Here is an 18,395-nt window from a genome sequence, read left to right as displayed (position 1 = left end):
CCACAGTGTCTCCTGACCCCTTCTGTCTCAGCCTCCAGTATTTATGCTGCAGTAATTTGTGTCGGGAGGCTAGGGTCAGTCTGTTATATCTGGAGTATTTCTCCTGTCTTATCCGGTGTCCTGTGTGAATTTAAGTATGCTCGCTCTAATTCTCTCTCCTTTCTTCTCTCTCTGAGGACCTGAGCCCTAGGACCATGCCTCAGGACTACCTGGCATGATGACTCCTTGCTGTCCCCAGTCCACCTGGCCGTGCTGCTACTCCAGTTTCAACTGTTCTGCTTGCGGCTATGGAACCTTGACCTGTTCACCGGACGTGCTACCTGTCCCAGACCTGCTGTTTTCAACTCTCTAGAGACAGCAGGAGCGGTAGAGATGCTCTCAATGATTGGCTATGAAAAGCCAACTGACATTTACTCCTGAGGTGCTGACCTGTTGCACCCTCGACAACTACTGTGATTATTATTATTTGTCCATGCTGGTCAGTTATGAACATTTGAACATCTTGGCCATGTTCTGTTATAATCTCCTACCGGGACAGCCAGGAGAGGACTGGCCACCCCTCATAGCCTGGTTCCTCTCTAGGTTTCTTCCTAGGTTTTGGCCTTTCTAGGGAGTTTTTCCTGGCCATCATGCTTCTACACCTGCATTGCTTGCTGTTTGGGGTTTTAGGCTGGGTTTCTGTACAGCACTTTGATATATCAGTTGATGTAAGAAGGGCTATATAAATAAATTTGATTTGAAGGGATCCAGATTTGTTAGCTCTATCAGAACTTCAGCTGTCTGGATGTGTATAAATCCACCTTTCAGCAGGACAATAACCTAAAACACAAGACCAAATCTACGCTGGAGTTGCTTTCCAAGAAGACAGTGAATGTTTCTGAATGGCAGAGTTACAGTTTTGCCTTAAATCTGCTTGAAAATCTATGGCAAGACCTGAAAATGGTTGACTAGCAATGATCAACAACCAATTTAACAGAGCTTGAAGGTTTTTGAAAAGAATGCCCTAATTTTGCACAATCCAGGTGTGGAAAGCTCTTAAAGACTGACAGCTGTAATTGCTGCCAAAGGTGCTTGTAACATGTATTGACCCAGGCTGTAAGGACCGACGCCGGAGATGGGAAGCCGGTACCTAGAGTCAACATTTAATCAGGAACAAACAGGTAACAAGACATGCACAGCGTCGCCACACGGGTACACAAGGACATACAACAGCAGATTACAGAACGGGGAACCAGACATGTATAGGGAAGGTAATGACAGAGACGATAGAGTCCAGGTGAGTCCAATAATCGCTGATGGGTGTGCCGGGGGAAGGCAGGTGTGCGCAATGCTGGGGAGCCTGGCGCTCTCCAACGCCAGGAGGGTAGAGCGGGAGCAGGCGTGACACAGGGGGTGAATACTTATCTAATCAAGATATATAGATATTAAAAAATGACAAATGTTAGAATATTTCTTCCATTTCCACATTCCACCATATTTTGTGTAGATTGTTGACCAAAACCATTTATATCCCACTTTGTAACACAACAACATTTGGAGAAAGTCAAAGGGATGTGAATACTTTCTGAAGGCACTGTATCTGCCAAGTGGCTTACAGTCATACATCTCACATATGGGTTGACCCAGGAATCAAACCCATTTACCCTGGTGTTACAAGTGCCATGCTCTACCAACTGAGTTAAAGGACACTGGCCCAACACTTTAACCTCGGCTACCTGCCACCACCTATGTTGAGTTGTAAAGTCTTGTGTAGGCTTCATAAGAAGATTGCAATCGCCCCTCTGAAATAACAAGGGTGAAATACAGGTGTTTGATGTTGTATAGTTAATTTGACACAGCCATAGCCATACATAACCCTGTCAATTCCAGCAACTCCATGTTGCTGGCCCAGATATGTCAGAAGCTCTCCACTTCATCCCACCTACTGTAGAGTTCTCACTATGAAGGTTTAACCCCCTGAGAGATAGCTGACTTTTTGTCTTCTTTTTATAATAAAAAATACATAAATTATTAATCCATCCACCACCCTTCTTCGGAGGACAAATTATTTTCATTTTTTTTACAGCTTTTCTGCTACATGTACATACACTTTGCATATACATTTTACATACTGTACATGGTAGTTTTATATAAAGCAGTCACATAACAATAATACATTACCAAACATAAACTCTTTAATCCCATATATATTTCAATTGTGCTGTGATGTTTTACAAAACTATTTTAACCTTTCTAATCGTATAGTATCTACAGATTGTGAGCTAAAGATGAAAACATTTACTACGAGTATTATTATATTATTTATTGACTGACAATGGCTTTCTAAATCAACCAACACTGCTATTTATAAGGTTAATTTTAACTGCATGTTGTGATTTGTTTTTAACATTCCTGAACCTGTGACCAGAAACAAGCTACATAGGGGCAATACCAGAATAAATTATCTATTGATTCTGTCTCTTTGCAGCAAAATCTACAGAGAAGAGACTGTCGTATGCCCCATATATATAGTATTCTGTTGGTGGCAAGAATTGTATATAATAATGTAAATTGAAAAACTCTAAGTGTTGAATCAAGTGTTTTGTTTTGTACCAGTTCATAAACCATGGAATCGAAAATATCTTCCCATTTATTTCGCAACCTGTATGACGCAGCTGTCGACACGTTTGTCCTCAAATGAAACTGGTATTTTTCTATTTATGCCAATTCCTTTCAGCTAATTTGTATCTTTAATATATGGCAGGCAAACAAGTTCCCTACCTTCTCACTTTTCCACTTCCCTCCTCCATTTTGGTGGTAATGCTCAATCAGTTGGTTGTAAATTTGGATTGAGCAGATATTCCCATATATTTTCGATAGCTGCATATGTGACAAAACTCGTCCATTTGTATTCATAATATCATTAATAAATATATATATATTTTTTAAACATTTTTTCCATAAATAATGTTTTTTTTATTAATCAGTACATTTGATTTCTTCCCGGTACGTGGACTTCCTATGTGTTTACGTGCTTTTGTAAAACAAATATGGGCCTAATCATAGAATTAAGCCTGCATATACACTGCTCAAAAAAATAAAGGGAACACTTAAACAACACAATGTAACTCCAAGTCAATCACACTTCTGTGAAATCAAACTGTCCACTTAGGAAGCAGCACTGATTGACAATAAATTTCACATGCTGTTGTGCAAATGGAATAGACAAAAGGTGGAAATTATAGGCAATTAGCAAGACACCCCCAAAAAAGGAGTGATTCTGCAGGTGGTGACCACAGACCACTTCTCAGTTCCTATGCTTCCTGGCTGATGTTTTGGTCACTTTTGAATGCTGGCGGTGCTCTCACTCTAGTGGTAGCATGAGACGGAGTCTACAACCCACACAAGTGGCTCAGGTAGTGCAGTTCATCCAGGATGGCACATCAATGCGAGCTGTGGCAAAAAGGTTTGCTGTGTCTGTCAGCGTAGTGTCCAGAGCATGGAGGCGCTACCAGGAGACAGGCCAGTACATCAGGAGACGTGGAGGAGGCCGTAGGAGGGCAACAACCCAGCAGCAGGACCGCTACCTCCGCCTTTGTGCAAGGAGGTGCACTGCCAGAGCCCTGCAAAATGACCTCCAACAGGCCACAAATGCACATTTTCTTGTTAATTGCCTATAAATTCCACATTTTGTCTATTCCATTTGCACAACAGCATGTGAAATGTATTGTCAATCAGTGTTGCTTCCTAAGTGGACAGTTTGATTTCACAGAAGTGTGATTGACTTGGAGTTACATTGTTTTGTTTAAGTGTTCCCTTTATTTTTTGAGCAGTGTATAATCTCTATGGACCTAACTGTAAAGATTTGTCATTTAACGTTTAAAATGTATTATCCTCCCTTTTAATGTGGCATAAACACAACCAGTCACGTGATTGTCAAACAATTACTTCAAAGGGCTCATGTAGGCTACCTGCACAAGTTACTCAGGGATGGCGGAAGGACAAGAGGCGCATGATAATTTTTTTAAATCCTCATTTAGATATTCTTCTGTTTATAATTTCTGATATTTGGTAGGCAATTTTTTTGTAATCTTGTCTATATTTAGATACATGCAGCTTCTCTTCTGTCATTACTTGATGCTCGCCTAGAATACTACATAAATGTCATAAATCAATATAATGATAAATGCATTATCGACAATCTAGTTGACTCATTCATTTCGGCTTATCTCAGGGAGCGAGACCGTTTAGGGACCAGGGAGACATCAGTTTGACCGTTTTTAAGGAAATGAAAAGCTGTGAAAACAATCCAACATGTTTCTGATAGTATTTCAGTTCGTCTTGGAAGCATATTCTATGTGGTTGAAAATGAAGTATCGTCAAGCTTTTATGTCACTGAAAGAATTTCCACGTTTAGGCAACACAACACTCCTGTTCCCGAGAAGGAAATTTAAATTTGGTCTATCATTTTATTACGAGGGACACTTAATATTATAATTGGCTACATGTGAGGCCTATAGTCAATTGTCGTAAATAATCCTTTATTTATTAAGTTATTAAACAAAAACAATAAACAATCCAAAACAACCGTGAAGCTAAATGGCTATGTGCCACAAACAAAGTTAACCTCCCACAAAGACAGGTGGGAAAAAGGGATACCTAAGTATGGTTCTCAATCAGAGACAACGATAGACAGCTGTCCCTGATTGAGAACCCTACCCGGGCCAAAACATAGAAATACAAATAATAGAACTAAAGAACATAGAATACCCACCCCAAATCACACCCTGACCAAACCAAATAGAGACATAACAAGGTTCTCTAAGGTCAGGGCGTGACAGTCAATGTCCAGACTTAAGTTACTATTCCAACTACACTGAACAAAAATATAAAAACAACATGTAAAGTGTTGGTCCCATGTTTCATGAGCTGAAATAAAAGATCCCAGAAATATTCCATACACACACAAGCTTATTTCTCTCAAATTTTATGAACAATTATGTTTACATCCCTGTAGTGAGCATTTCTCATTTGCCAAGATAATCCATCCACCTGACAAATGTGGCATATCAGGAAACTGATTAAACAGCATGATCATTACACAGGTGCACCTTATGCTGGGGACAATAAAAGGCCACTCTAAAATGTGCCCTTTTGTCACACAACACAATGCCACAGATGTCTCAAGTTTTGAGGAAGCATGCAATTGGCATGCTGACTACAGAAATGTCCAACAGAGCTGTTGCCAGAGAATTGAATGTTCATTTCTCTACCATAAGCCGCCTCCAACATCGTTTTGCAGAATTTGGCAGTACATCCATCCGGCCTCACAACCTCAGACCACGTGTAACCATGCCAGCCCTGGACCTCCACATCTGTCTTCTTCACCTGTGGGAGTATTTTTGTCTGTAATAAAGCCCTTTTGTGGGGAAAAACTTATTCTGATTGACTGGGCCTGGCTCCCCAGTGGATGGACCTGGCTCCCAAGTTGGTGGCCCTATGCCCTCCCAGGACCACCCATGGCTGAGCATTTGCCCAGTCATGTGAAATCCATAGATTAGGGCCTAATGAATTTATTTAAATTGACTGATTTTCCTTCTATGAACTGTAACTCAGTAAAATCTTTGAAATTGTTGCATTTATATTTTTGTTCGGTATGTTAGGCTACTCCACTCTAAAATAATTCCGGCATCCATACAGTGCCTTTTGATAAATATAAAACACCAAAAGTGTTATGAATGACATTCGGTTATTCAGTTATTGTCAGTCATTAGGCCTAGTCAAGTCTTGTAAACTGAATTGTAAACAATACACTGCCTGCGTTCATCTCGTTCTCGGACACTCATCTCAGTATGCATTGGCAAAAATGTCAGTGTCAATGCACATAACATTTTGGAGAGTATTCGCTAATTTTTCAAGTCTATTCGCTAATTTTTCATGCGACTGACATGCGGTAATGATAAATACTGTAGCAGCCTACAGTTTTATTGGAATCTGTTTTAATTATTGTGAAAAGGCTCATGTTTTACCGGTATGGTGTATCCCCAATATTTATTTTGCCAGTACCGGACAGTTCTGGCTTACTTTTACCCCTGCCTACTACACACCTTTCACCTACCCTTTCACTAACCATAAACCCACCTGATCCATCTAGCACTAACCCTTATTCCCACCCTAACTCACTTTACCCACCCTAAGACGCTTTACCCACCCTAGCCCTGAAACACATATATAGCCTGCAACTTGATCTCAAAGTTTTACTTCGGAATTTGACGTAATTGGATGAACGTATATTTTTTCATCCATTAATTACGTGTGGTTACAGGGTTCATTCCACTTGGTTACAGGGTTAAAACAGAAACAACTCAAAGGGCTAAGTTTAGGTGTTAATTCAGTGGTTAAGGTTGAGGGAAAGCATAAAGCTAAAGGATAAAAAAAGTGCTGTTTCCATTTAGTATCATCAAGTACACTCCCTGCTTGCTAGACAATTGTGAACTGCCGTGGCACAGTGGTCTAAGCAGCGTGCTCTGGCTCTGAGCATAGTGAGAACCTCTCTCTCTCTCTCTCTCTACCTCACACTCCCCAGCCTCACCTCATCTCCCTCCACACCTCCTCCATCACCCTCCCTCCCTTAGTGATGTATGTCCAGGGCTGTTCAGTTGTTCTCCAGGCTGATGTCTAATAATGTTAACCTAAGGCTTCTTTAGGCCTCTTATCTGCTCAGAGCTGCTGATTAACCACAGCACCATCTACTGTTGGCCTCTTTCCTGGTGCCTGCAACTACCCCACACACCCACTAACTGCCCCTCAGGACCCCACTCACTAGCTAACTACCCCATTATACCTGGTCCAGCACAATACCGAAATAACAACTACTGTTGTCCTGCCCTCCATTATAGCCCTCTACAGGTCTACCCTCTGGCTTACGTGGAATCAGAACCTTGATTGGTGGTACAAATCAAGGTTCTCACTTTGAAACACAATACAATCTGGAAAAAGACATGGGATGTGAATACTTTCTGAAGGCACTGGTATATGCCGATTTATAAATATACAACAAAGTAAAAGAATTTGGCCCCATGGCGTTGGTTGGAAACTTACTTGACAAAATATGTGATGATCGCCCGTAGGTGAATAAGGTTGTTGTATCTCGGTTGGTCAATGAGTGCTTAGATGAATGACTGGGCTCTGGCGTTGTCGAGTTAGTTTATAGATTTATTGAGACTTACTCCTTACAGCGCGACACAGACAATCACATAATGTCATAGACAGACTATTTGAAGATTAGACAATTCAATAAGCCAGATCAAGTCTTACAAAGGTGCTTGAATAATGACATTGGAATTTGTAATGTAGTTAATGGTGGATCCGTTGTTTGCCTAACTAATAGAAACACATAGAAAGTAATAGATCAAATCTAAAATCACAGAACACACAGTCACAGAACACACAGAACACACACATATAAACTCCTTCGTCCTTCAACCTCCATGTGCAGGGTTTTCCTGTGTCCATGTGATCGCTATAATCTGATGATTACCCTGATCCAATTGGCTAAATCAGGTGCCCCACTGAGTTCCCAGAAGGCATTGCTGTTTGATCTCTGATCAGTCTTTAGTAGAAACAACACAACACTACTTCACGGGGCTAACTTCCTTTTATTCAAATGTACACAATGGTCTTATCATCTTTCTACACAACATACAGAAAGAAAATCAGATTGATTTCCCATGGCAAAACACATTTTCTTTAAAATAAATAAAATCATTTATATTAATTACATTGTTTAAAAAAAGTTATCAGTACTATACTATTTACAAAGATAACAGTAGCACGGGCGTTGGCCTATGAGTGATGTATGTACAGGAACTCAGTGAGTGTGATATATACAGTAACTCTCGACGGTCCAATAAGAGAAATGCTGATTGGACCTGCTGAGTGATGTCACAGAGCAGGGGCTGGGGTCAGAGTTCAGGGGTTGGAGATCAGGGGTTTAGCTGCCAATCTCAAATGTCCTCCTCAAGTTTTGGGGTCACCCCTGGTTCACCTCTGCCACTTTCACCCGCGCCTCGTCTCCTATAGCCCCTCCAATCCTCCAGCAGTCCACCCCAAACTTCAACACCATCAGGTTAAGTTGAAATGTTTCCACCTCCCCTACCCCCCAGGAGTTTCCAGCCCCGCTCCATCCCTCAAGGTAATGGTAGGAGAGGAAGGACTTTAAAGAGGTGATGTCTGAGGTGTTTCAGTCCATTTCTTTGGAATTTGATAATAAAAAAGTGCTCTACAGGTGGGTCAAAATGTTTTAAGATAAAACTCTCTGCTCCTTGGGTGATTAATTAACCTTTCCACTTTAACCTCCTTTCTGGGATGGAGGGTTGCGTAGCAACCACCAGCCCCACACCATCCTTAAAATGCAACATACCTGCTTTCCTGACCTTACTCTTAACCTGTTTATATTTATATATATTCTCAATACAATGCAAACATCTGACATTATGCATTTTCATGACAGTGGATAGTGTTTATGTTTTTCCTCTCGTTTTATAAAAAAGGGGTACAAATAAAGTTGTAAAATATGAACATGAAATAGAGCAGAACTATACAGAATGTTAGAAAACACACAGAGAGCATCCCATCAAATGGGAACTGCTTCGCAGATTAACAAAGCTGGGGTTGGAGGGTGTGTGTGTGTTGAAAAATCATGAGGTTTAGAAAAAGTGTATTATGAGTGTGTGTGTGTGTGTGTGTGTGTATATATTTGGGTGGAGGAGGGCATATTGGAAAGTCAATTTATCAATTGGTTATAATATAACTTACACATACATTCATGCATTTATACATTCAAAATATCCTATGTGCTGGCATGTACTCAGGATCTGTCCACTTGTGTCCATTTTAGTTTTCCCTTCAGATGGCCAGAATCATGTGTGTTGTGCGCGTATGTGTGTATTTTGTGTACTAAATGCAACGGAGGTGGTCAATCTCCCTCTCTTCTCTTTGGTGGGAGTGGTCTCAGTTTGTGTGGGCATATCTTGATCAGCTCACCGTGGCAACACCCTCCACTCCGCCCTCCTCCACTGCGTTACCCTTGCTTATGGCTTTCATCTTGTCCATGATGTCAGTAAACGTCTCCTTCACCGTCTTCTCCAGGATCCAGCCTTCGCTTTCACTCTCTGGGTCCTCTGGGTTGGCCAGGTTGCACTGGGAGGTGTTCACGTACTGGAGGCCGATCATCACAATAACCTACAGAGGATATAGAGAAACAAATTCGTAGCCTGGACTAAGACTACAGCTAGAGAGTGTGAAGAGCTACACCTGGCCTGAAGTAAGAGCTAGGTTCAAGAACATGCTCATGTACTGAAAGTGAAAACCCACCATAACAGAATCTAACCCCACATTAACCAACCTACAGGGGTAGACCCAGAGAGAGAGAGAGACACATCGGCCTGCACTAACAGTTGTAGGTAATGGATCACACCAATCAGCATTTAACAACTGAATATGTTCCACATAAACACATCAAACCAGTCTGAAGCAAGGAGTTAAAAACAGAGAATCACACTAACAGGAAAAGCAACAACAAGCAAAAGCAATCATAAGTTTGCTAATGTAGTAGCATAGCATACACAAGCAAATATGTCTCTTTTTTTTACCTCTACACTATCTGTGTTTCTGATTGGTCCTTTTATAACCCCCAGTATTTGATCAGGAGTCTGATTTCCATAATTGGTCCCTCCCCCAAATTAAGACATCACTCCACCTCTCACAAGGCTATCGGTAAGGTAATACCATGGAGACAGTTGCGTAACCATGGCTATTCCAGGTAGGAGATAGCCATGGTTGTTTTTGTCCCTGATAAGCTTCAGCAGATTGAGTCCAGGTTCTCAGTACACGTTAAGTACTGTAAGATTTCTAGAACAGAGATTTGCTGTCCTTAGTAATATATGTTTCACAAATACCAAAACAGCAAAAAATGTATAGTAACACTTCTCTCATACTTCTTCAGATAATTTATTCTGAAAAGAGCGAGTTGCACCAAGTGACAAACAGCGCATGTTCAAGGGCAGCCATTTTGCTTTTTTGTCTGCGTAGGCCGGTGGGGGTTGCAGACTTTTGCGCCAGCCAAAATGAGTAACACACCTGATTCAACTAACCAACCAAGAATCTTCTTCAATATGGACTTAATTAGTCTTAATTAGTCTGCTTTGGTTGTTGTGAAAGCCTGCATCCACACGGGCCCACAGGATTACCAGTACAGCAGTCTAGTTACCAGCCCTGTGTACTACTGTTGTAAGCATTACAGGTGAAGCTGCCTCTACGCGTGTGTCTGTGTGTACCGTTGTAAACCTGGCAGGTGTGTGTGTGTGTGTGTGTACCGCTGTAAGCCTAGCAGGTGATGCAGCCTCTACAGAAGAGAGCAGCAGGTGTAGCAGCAACCCACACATGACCTGGAAACATGACTATGGCAGGAGGGATGGAGGGGTGGAGGAGGTGTGGAAAAGTACATTGAGAGTAAAGGAGGACACCATGCAAGGAACTCTGGATCTAGCCAGGCATCTGGGGCAACTTTGTCATCTCTCAGTGATGAACGCCATCACAAAATAATCACCCCACCACACCTTTGAAAAGCGAGTAATAGGGAGCATTTTCCTTACCTCCAGAATAACGACCAGTAGCACCAGGGCGCCTATGGTGTTCATCATGCCTCCGTAGTAGGATATCAGTGCGTCGCGACAGCCCCGTTTCCAGATGTTCAGGTCCTCGGTGTGGTGGTCGTAGGAGTAGTGGGCCGTGTTGTTGGTCACCTGGTACTGGATGCAGGGCCGAGGGGAGCCGGGGTTACAGCAGCTGAATGGAACAGCATCCATCAGGTACTTCCCATCCACGTTGCTGCCGATACGACTAGGGGGGTGAAAAGGCAAAGGACAGAGGTTAGGGTATTATGGGTTAGGGTCAGTGCATTGTGTGTTAGGTTCAAGGTCTTATGGGGTTAGCGGAGTGAAAAGGTAGCCATCCATCGGGTACTTCGCATCCACATTACTGCTGAAGCGAATGGGGGTCAGATGGCAAAGGGCAGAGGTTAGGCTCGGGGTAATATATGAAAGTGCTACCCAATCCATCCATCATGTACTGTAAGTGTGAGAAAGTGCTAGTGAACTACCAGCATTTAGAAAGGTAGGTTTAGGCTGAAAGAACATCTACAACAAAGTCTCTCATACTTTGACACAACCTAACACTGATTTTTCATTCAGTATCCATGATAGAGGGTTTACAGTGCTTGCATTGTTTCTGACACAGAGCTGAAATCAGTTCACAGTGTACCTGGTAAAGAGAGGATCATGAAGGTCTATCAGTCTCTCACATGCTGTTTGAACGGGATTAACCCCATTAGCTCCTCCCTACTGTGAACACGGCCTCTTCACACTGGCTTTGGGAAGAAACAGTGCAAAGGAAAACTAATACTGTCACTTGCTTTCCAACGAAGGTGCATGAGCCAAGAACTCTGCTCACATTGGGAAGGAACAACAATACTTCCACTATACCTCGCTTTCCAACATAAACAGATATGCACACTGAAGATGAGAAAAACATTTAGCAACTCTTGGAGGACACATCTTTCTTGGAAAGATGCACATATAGTATATCTGCCAAATACTCAGAAATTACAGCAAAAGGATATGGAAAATCATGCTGCACACCACTTACGAATGATCTCTACCAGAGTTACTTTCCTCTCCTACACTGAGAGGAAATTTCAGAGGATGTATTGAAATTGTATAAAAAAATTGATGATTGATCCATTACTTTCAATGAGGATGAATTGCTGAAATGGAATTAGTCTGCATACTAGCTAATAGATGGCTGGATATACAGTAGTAGTAAACATCGTTGTGGCTTGTACACAGAGTTGTAGTTGACGGGTAATCAATCAAGCAGTTTGTAGATCGTCTGAGTAGATGAGGATTATCCTAACAAAGTGAGACTGAATGGACTGACTGTGACAGCAGTAATCTCTGATTCTGTAGGAGGAAGTGTGCATTTGGCCTTTGGGTGGTCTGGGGGTGGGGTTTCAATTGTGATTGACAGGTGTAGGGCAGTTCTAAATTAGCATTATGGAAAGAGTGGTGTGATAGCCTAGCAGGTAGCCTAGTGGTTAGAGTGTTGGGCCAGTAACTGAAAGGTTGCTAGATCGAATACCCTAGCTGACAAGGTGAAAATCTGTTGTTCTACCCCTGAACAAAGGGGTAGACCGTCATTGTAAATAAGAATTTGTTCTTAACTGACTTGCCTAGTTAAATGAACATGTGACAGGGATACAGATCATTCCCAGTCATTCCCAACAATATGGACATGTAATTACACTCGTTTGGGAGTACTCACACTGTAGGTTAACGCTGATACAGACCAGGGATGGGAAACTCTTAACAGGACCTTGATTTGCCGAATCAGGTGTATTACAGTAGGGCTAGAGACAAAATTTGCATAGATCTCCAGGAGGAGGGTTTGCAGGCCCTGCTTTAGATAATTTGTTTCCTGAAAGATGAGCAATTTAAGCAGGACTAAGATGTGGTCCTTTAACAGCCCATAGCCCATCATCAACCCTGAATCAAAAGAGCATGCAGCTAATATCTCCTTGAGGTCCAATTGGTTAATCACTGTGTCTAGCTAATCCCTTATTGGTCAATAATTGTCGTAAGTGAATGGTTGGCCAATCACTGTCTCCACGCAAGGCCTTGTTGGCTAACTCTGTCTCTCCCTCTAGACAGGTCTATTCCCAGACCATCACAGACCATACTGATTGGTTAGCACATAAGCTTGAAGGAGGAGGAAATGTGGTCCAAGAAGATTGGCCACTAAGAACTCACAGGCTCACACACACATTTGCACACACGGTGAATGCACACCTGAGAACACTTTTAATGAAAACTGTCCATTTTTACAACCACACACTTGATATCACTTACACTGAAAACCAACACTTGAAACACCTGCACCCAAACACACCTTACACCCATACACTGTAAAACAAACCCTTGCATTATTCCCCTTCAACTCTCACAGAAAGCTCACCTCCCTCCCCACCACCACTTTCGTTATTACTCCACACTAATGACTGAATCCCCCTCACCTCCCGTAAATCGAAAACCAACCCACACGTACGCACAGCCCCATCACCACCTCTAACACTAAAACCTCAAATCCACTGACCCTGTAATCCCTCCTTTACCTTATAATCGAAAGTGACCCTTTTATATTGCTTACGGCCTCCCTCCTTGCACCTGCAATCCATTTATACTGAACACCCATTAAGAACAGTGAACTCACCATAAACTAACCCTACAATCTCCATTCATGCCATTTGTTGGTGTGGGCCTAATATATAGGCCTCTTATTTTGTTTAAACTTACATTATAACCACCTAATAGTTAGGGATAGGGTTGGGATAGCTTTAGAACTGATCCTAGAGCTGTTGCTAATATCATGACTCACTCTTTTACTTCCTTGGCGCTGAAGTCCAGGTAGCGGTTGCTGACCCACTGGATCTCGAACCAGTCCCTGAAGTTGTTGTTGCCGCAGCAACGGAACTCAATCTGCATCTGGTCCAAAGTCCTCTTCATGTAGCAGCGTCCCGGCGTGTCTGTGTCCTTGTAGAACTTCAGGGCGTTCTTCAGGCCCTCGGCCAGCGTGAACTGGAGAGGGATCCTCATCAGGAAGCAGAGCAGAGCCGTCAGCACCAGGAGACAATTGAAAGCCACACAGGAGACTAGGAAGGGTTTGAGCATAGGCTTCCACCTGGAGAACTTGATAGGGTCCAAGGAGTCGTAGCAGATCTTGCCTCCCATGGCGTTGATCCCACAGGCCAGCAGCCCCACGGCAATTAGTAAGTTAGGAACGAAGTGGCTCTCATTGTTGTCCATCATCTCCGAGCGCTTACGCAGCTCGATCTTAAAGAACAGCCCCATGCTGAAGACGAGCACGCCTGCCATCACTGAGAACCAGTACATCAGCCATAGGAACTGGGCTAGCTTCACCCGCTTCTTCAGGTCAAACTTGACCACCATTAGTGCCATGGTGGCAACCTAGGGATATTCCTTACCTATACACAAGGAAAGTACACTACTGAGATGAGATATAGCTCTAAGGTCTGGTCCTTCTTCTGGATGTCCCAGCCAGCAGAGTTTCAGCTGTTCTCGTTAAGCAGTGTGAACCGTTGATTCCCTGTAAGGTGGTTTCAGCCGTTCTCTTCGTCTCTCAGTCTCTCCTGCAGCTCATCCAGCAGTGCAGGACTGTCAGCTCAGGGAATGATCTGTAATCCATCCCAGAGAGAAGAAGCAGAGGTAAAGAAAGAGGAGTGCGGTTATTCCTTCAGGGCCCTCTCCTCTCCCATAGTGGCCGGTCCCTACAAAGAAAACTCACCCAGACAGATGACAGAACACAGGGTCACACCTGCCCCCTTGCCTTGGTTCTAAACTTTCCCTCCAAAAACATTGAAATCAACAGGTGAGGCTAATCGTGATGTTCCTTTCGCTGGTTGGAAGAGGATTGAGGAAGATCCTCCAGATTCCAGGCGGAGGGGAGGTGCGTCATGATAATCCCCTGTAAGCAGCCTGATCCCATTTACAAAAATCCCTCTCCAGAAGATGAGCCTGACTGTAAGCTGTTGCCAGGAGACATAATTGGTTTGAATGCTCACATGGTCACCGTCACCCTGATCGAATGCACCGGGGGCCATTAATAAGGACAGTTAACGGTTGATGGAGACTGGAGATGTGGAACTACGCCGTGCTGCACTTTTGGAAGGGGTCCCTGGTTTCAGACAAGGAAGAATGTTTACAGTGTAGGCACCTAAGATGTTTCAGTAAACCACCCAAAAACCATGTAAGCCCCTCAGACTCCCCATGACCCACCTACACTCAGCAGTCAATATCAACAACCTGCCAGTCTCTTACCTGTAGTAAGGAAGCAGGCAGATTTAGATATAGGTGTTTGTGTCTACACTAACTGAACTATCAGTGTATGCTGATGGCAGTTTGGTAGACCAATAACTAACTTCTAACGGGGGCCTCTTCACTGCACAGCAAAGTTAGGATTGTGATGTGTACAGTATATGAGAGCAGGGAGATGTGTGTGGTTGTGTCAGTGCATTCAATTAACTACATGATAGACTAGTGTACATGTGAGCTACACTGGGACGCACAACAGGCCAGATGACACCTTCAGTAGTTGGCAGAATGTGACCGAGCCAGAGTTCAGAGAAACCAGAAGAGCATACTGGTGTTAGTATACCTGAGGGCGGAGATCAGCACTGTCACGACAGCAGTATGATATTGACATCGAATGAGTTAGCTATCTTATGGGAAGAGTGGGGACAGGATGTGGAAAGGGGAAGAAACCATTAGGGGCATGCACAGATGAAGACTAGTCCTGGACTAAACAGCATTTTCAATAGAGAGTCCTAGGAATTTGAGGACTAGGCTTAATCTGTGTACGGGAAACCACCCCTAACTGTTTCAGTAAATTATTTCATGCACAATTAAAGACAAGCGTAAGACAGATTGGTTGGTTGGTGTCAGCCAAACCCTTTATTCACATTTCTAGTATTTACTCCAGACCACTTAAATCAGAAGAAAAGATACAGTGAGGTATTTAGTGCTTTATAGATGGGAGAATAATGACAGAACAAGTGCTGTTGGTAAACATAAGATGGCATTTAAGGACTAAGATGGTCCTTCTGATTAAATGAGCATGCAATGAGCTGTGTTACCTGTGGTTAACACATTACCTGTGGTTGACATATTCTGTTTATTGCTCAGTATGGTCGTGAGAATGCAGCAATGCGGCAATTTTTTCCCTCCCTGTGAGGAAATATTAAAGATTACAGGCAGCACGCTACCGTGAATATTACCCAATATTTATTTCATGGTTAACCCTGTCAGGACATATATGGAACAACTGTGAGTACGATGGAACAACTCATCAGCATGAAAAGCAAAGTCACGTAAGGCTTTGTCACATCAGGGCTGAAAGAAAATAAGAAAAATGTATTTCTTTGATTGACAGGCTCTTTGTATACTAATGTCTCTAGGAGTCCCACTCTGTTCTTCTCTCAGTTTCTGGAATGACAGACCAGTTAGGAGATTGGGTACCTAAGGCCAGCCAGTTAAAATCATCCACCTGGTTCCAGTTGTTCCTCTCCCGATCCAGACCAGACACCTTGAAGTCCTGGTCCAGACCCAGGTAGGACCAGGCAAAGGGGGCAAAGCGCACCCCTTGGCAGTCCTCTATGATGGCGCGACTGGTGACATGCAGATAGACCTGTGTGTCGGTTGTGTGGTGAGTCCGTAGCTGCTGGCATGGGAAGGAGAGGGTGCTGCCGGTGCAGTGGTCCACAAACACAGAGCTGGAGACTGGCCCAGAGAAGATTTCACAGTTCTGGACGTGTTTGATGTGGACGGTGCTGGGGGAGCCCAGGAGTCTGACCTTGCAGTTGGTCAGGTGGGTCAGTAGAACATCCTGTTGTTTAATCTCCTCCCCTGACTTGGTCAGCACCTGCCAAAAATAAAACAGTGGTCATCAGACATTTAAGATACATACCTGCAAAGAGTACAACCTAAACCACAATTGACTAGAGACAAACATTCTCAGAAGAAATGCTTGAATCTTGTTATGTTAGGGACTGTTACCTGGCCCGCAAAGTGGGAGAAGCCACACTGCTCTGGGGGGCTTATGGCTCCGTCCACTTTAGTTCGGCCAGAATCCGTACGCGTTACAGGTGGAGCTGGTGGGTCTACTTTGGGTGTATTTGTTGCGCGCGACCTAAAGGCGAACTTCTTCTTGGGGAGAATCTCGTCTCTCTTCTCGGCCAGACAGTTCTGTAGTTTCTGGAGCGCCGCCTGGGCCTGTCTCAGCTCGTACTGCGGTAAAAACACCATGCTATCGTTTAGAAACTTCTGGAGGAGCTGTGTTTTAGTAGTCACTTCCTCCAAGGTTTGAGTGGCCAGGGCGCGGTCAGTAGCCCCCGAGCAGCCCTCCAGTAACTCCTCGATATTCGCCCTTTCACTACTGAAAGTCGCGGTGAAGAACCCACTCTTCTCCTCCGTAACAGACTGGCTATTTTTCGCTTCTTTCTTTCTCTCCACGTCCTCAAGCCTATCTTGTTCTCGTTTCAGCATCCTGTCCGGGATCTTAATGACGGACTCACTGGGACCAGAATCCTCGTTTCCCTGACAAGTACCACTCTCCACGTCCATGTTTTCACTGATATTGTTTGTATCCGCAAAGATTCGAACACGGAAGAGATGCGGTTGCTTCGTAACAAACGGCCTTCTTATTGGATACATCTCTCCTCTCTTGTGACTATACTGTTATTCCATTGGTGGATTAGGGAGCGTTGTTTGCTACGTTCTCCCACTCCCACCCAAATTCATACATAATTGTTTAAATCCATAACAAATATCCAGTGGTGGGAAAAATATCCAATTGTCATACTTTAGTAAAAGTAAAGTTACGTTAATAGAAAACGACTCAAGTAAAAGTGAAAGTCACCCACCCAGTAAAATACTACCTGAGTAAAAAAAAAAAAGGTTTTAAATATACTTAAGTATCAAAAGTAAATGTTTTTCTAAAATATGCTTAACTATCAAAAGTAAAAGTATCAATTATTTCAAATTTCTTATATTAAGCAAACCAGACAGCATGATAAAAATAATAATAATAATTTACGGAGAGCTAGTTTCACACTCAGACATAATTTACTAATGAAGCATTGTGAGTCTGTTTAGTGAGTCTGCCAGATCAGATGCAGTAGGGATGACCAGGGATTTTCTCTTGATAGGTGTGTGAATTGGTGTGTGAATTGTTTCCTGTCCTGCTAAGCATTCAAAATGTAACAAGTACTTTTGGGTGTCAGGGAAATGTATGGAGTAAAAAGTACATTATTTTCTTTGGGATTGTAGTGGAGTAAAAGTTATCCAAAATATTAATAGTAAAGTACAGATACCCCCAACAATGACTAAGTAGTACATTAAAGTATTTTTTTACTTAAGTACTTTACACCACTGCAAATATCCATTTGTAATGATGTTTATGTTTTATTGTGTGCCATTACGAAAGCAAGTGGAAGGATGACAGTGCACATATTAAGCAAAACCTGAGCTTTAATCTAGAATAGAATACACATTTCAGAAAGTAGTATATCAGTAGCCACCTTCACAGTAGGTGTAGAAGAGTTTATTATGCATTTCTCAATGTCACACACACCTCACTTTCACGTACAGTACCTGTTAATTCTTCTGCAGGAAGAAATAACGGCACTCTTCCAGCGTAGACTGCTGATGCAAGTATAAGAAATGGGTCTGTAGTATATAGAACACAATAGGCCTATATGAATTCATAAAATTTATACCAGAATAGAC

General features: G+C 42.8%; 2 protein-coding genes across 2 annotated transcripts; both read right to left on the bottom strand.

Moving 5' to 3' along the window:
- Nucleotides 1-7,617: 7,617 nt before the first annotated feature.
- Nucleotides 7,618-15,323, bottom strand: LOC129829069 (peripherin-2-like). The gene is made up of 3 exons (XM_055890540.1): nucleotides 13,471-15,323; nucleotides 10,635-10,881; nucleotides 7,618-9,222 (listed from the first exon to the last, which is right to left on the bottom strand). Exons 1-3 carry the CDS (start codon nucleotides 14,049-14,051, stop codon nucleotides 9,016-9,018), a joined length of 1,035 nt encoding a protein of 344 aa, XP_055746515.1. The 5' UTR covers nucleotides 14,052-15,323; the 3' UTR covers nucleotides 7,618-9,015.
- Nucleotides 15,324-15,536: 213 nt separating this feature from the next.
- LOC129829068 (tubulin-specific chaperone C-like) lies at nucleotides 15,537-17,304 on the bottom strand. Its single transcript, XM_055890539.1, has 2 exons — nucleotides 16,665-17,304; nucleotides 15,537-16,530 (listed from the first exon to the last, which is right to left on the bottom strand). The coding sequence occupies exons 1-2, from the start codon at nucleotides 17,229-17,231 to the stop codon at nucleotides 16,063-16,065; spliced, it is 1,035 nt and encodes a 344-aa protein (XP_055746514.1). The 5' UTR covers nucleotides 17,232-17,304; the 3' UTR covers nucleotides 15,537-16,062.
- Between the last annotated feature and the right edge of the window lie 1,091 nt (nucleotides 17,305-18,395).

Source organism: Salvelinus fontinalis, chromosome 30 (assembly GCF_029448725.1).
Source record: "Salvelinus fontinalis isolate EN_2023a chromosome 30, ASM2944872v1, whole genome shotgun sequence".
NCBI lineage: Eukaryota > Metazoa > Chordata > Actinopteri > Salmoniformes > Salmonidae > Salvelinus > Salvelinus fontinalis.
This window is presented reverse-complemented; position numbering and strand designations above follow the sequence as displayed.